This window comes from Ailuropoda melanoleuca, chromosome 4 (assembly GCF_002007445.2).
Source record: "Ailuropoda melanoleuca isolate Jingjing chromosome 4, ASM200744v2, whole genome shotgun sequence".
NCBI classification, from domain to species: Eukaryota; Metazoa; Chordata; class Mammalia; order Carnivora; family Ursidae; genus Ailuropoda; species Ailuropoda melanoleuca.
Genome location: NC_048221.1, coordinates 125,898,326 through 125,900,571, shown reverse-complemented (window position 1 = coordinate 125,900,571; position 2,246 = coordinate 125,898,326). Strand labels below are relative to the sequence as shown.

Genomic DNA, 2,246 nt, shown 5'->3' with positions numbered 1-2,246 from the left:
CCGTCAACGGCGGGGAAGGCGGGGCGGCAAGGCGACGTGCCTAGCTATTGGTTACAGCATCTGCTCGTCACCGAGAAGAGCTTCGGTTTGGTTCGCTAAGCACGACCTGCCCAGCGACGCCCGCACTTCAGGCCCCCAGGTTACTTCTCCACGGGACTGGCCTCGGGCGTGCTGTTGTGCGGGGCTCAGAGACGCAGCGGCGGCTGGCAGAATTCTGACTCGTTGTCGTCTGTCGCGGCGCTGGGGCTGTGGGGGGGCTGCGTCAAGGAGGCACTGGACTCGAACGTTCTGTCATTCCGAGGCGGCGGGGCCGAGCTAACGGGGCCGCAGGCCCCGAGGGGCGCACTCTCCCGTCGCAGCCGACCACGGCGGGGCACTGCTGCAGGGAGCCCAAGGCCCCGCCAGTCTTTGGAAGGAAGCCGAGGTACCCGTGGCGGTCTGCAACTTCCCTGCCAGGCCGGGCGGAGCACGCACTAATCTTGTTGACGGGATGGGAGGGAAGGGACGGGGTGGTGGGTGCTGTAGGTCTACAACAGGCGCAAGCCCTAATGACAGCTTCCCCATCAGATAACGGGGTGTGTGTGTGTGTGTGTGTGTGTGTGTTCGGGGTGGGTGCTTTGGGCGTCCTAGAGCTTGAGGACACACAAATTTTTGTGAAACACCCTCCCTCCCTACTAAGCCCCTTATGTGGGCTTCAGTAGTCAGAAAGTTGCAGCTCTCCGGGTTCGCGTCCCTGAGTCAGAACACTGCTGCAGTGCGACCCCTAGAGGCCTGGCTGGTAATTGCCACGCCGCCTCGAGCGGGCCGTATTGTAGAAGGACGTGGGAAGCCTGGAATTCCGGGGGGCCGCTGGGGTCAGTCCGGAGAGAACCAACCCGGCTTAAAACAGGCGGGTTCTGAAGACCTCATCAGAAACTATGGTGAAGGCCTCTTGTTAGGGAAAGTGTGGGTGCCCACTAATTCAGAATACGTTCCACACCCGTTTGTGGTTCAAGGATTGTTAATTAAACAGAAGAGAAAGTAGGATTGTGAGTTCTCATTACTGAATAAGCTAATTTTTTTTTTTTTTTAGTTTTTCTAGGAGCTCTGTTTTTTTATGATCACGATGAGAAATTTAGACAGTGATGATCTGATAAATGACAAGCTTCACAAGCCCACGAGCTCGAAAGAATGGTTGAAACCTCAGCCACTTTCTTTTATGGAGGTAACAGTAGTATGGCATTTTGAAGTTTGTATTTGGGTAGAATTGAGAAGTGGCTTGTGCTTAATATTTTTTCTATGTTTTCTATTTCATTTCTGCCCTTTGTAATTCCATTCGTTCTAACTTTGTGTTTGCTATTCATTTTCTAGCTTTTTAACGTGGAATCATAGGCAATTGATTACGTTTTCTATATAACAAAGTTATAAAGTTTGTCCGGAAGCACTTTTAACTCTTGCTGTATTTTTACAAACTATTGTAATTTTTTTTTCTAAACAGCTTTATTAAGGTATAACTGGTATGCAGTAAACTGCATATATTTGAAGTGTACAGTTTGATAAATTTTGATGTATGTATGCACGCATGAAACCATCACCACAATCAAGAGAGTGAATATTCAGTATTCCCAAAGTTTCCTTCCTGTGTCCCTTTTGTCATCCTTCCCTTCTTGCCTACCCTCAAGGCAATCACTGATTTTTTTTCTGTCACTACACTATTTAGCATTTTAAAAATTTTATGCAAATGTAATCTTAGCACCTATTCCTTTTGTCAGGCTTCTTTCATTCACCGTAATTATTTTGCAATTCATCCACGTTGTAGCATGTATCAGTACTTCATTCCCTTTTTTTTTTTTTTTTTTTTTTTTTTTTTTTTCGCCGAGTGCTATATACCCTAGTTTGTCCATCCTGCTGATGGAAATTTGGGTCATTTGCATTTTTTGGCTATTACAAATAAAGCTGTAAGGAACACTGATGTACATATCTTTACATGGACATATGATTTCGTTTCTCTTGGGTATCTAGTTGTGGAATGACTGGGTCATATAGTAAGTGAATTTAACTTTTTTATGAAACTGCCAAACTGTTTTCCAAAGAAGTTTGCCTTGTACATACATAGTTCAAGGATCCGCCTGAGATTCGGTCAGTTAATTTGTAAAATTGGTGGCATCTCTATGGCTTTCTCATTTCAGGTATTTCTCTTTTGACTTTCCAGCTCCTATGGTTGCCCTGGACCCTGTCTTCTAATTTTTTTCTTTTTTTTTTTTTTT

The 2,246-nt window shown here is 45.9% G+C and overlaps 1 protein-coding gene across 6 annotated transcripts in view; it reads left to right on the top strand.

Moving 5' to 3' along the window:
• The first annotated feature begins 54 nt into the window (after nucleotides 1-54).
• LOC100482156 (protein FAM228B) overlaps nucleotides 55-2,246 on the top strand; it is a 44,699-nt gene continuing 42,507 nt past the window's right edge. For 4 of the 6 annotated variants that reach the window (XR_004625067.1, XM_034659828.1, XM_034659831.1 and 1 more), the window contains exons 1-2: nucleotides 56-424; nucleotides 1,073-1,204. Coding sequence is in view for 5 of the 6 variants with exons in the window: in XM_034659828.1 (XP_034515719.1) it covers nucleotides 1,097-1,204 (108 nt within the window). In the remaining variant the exon portion in view is untranslated. Of the gene's footprint in view, nucleotides 425-1,072; nucleotides 1,205-2,246 lie in introns of all 6 variants that reach the window. The other 2 variants (XM_034659827.1, XM_011235323.3) reach the window with 2 other exon arrangements.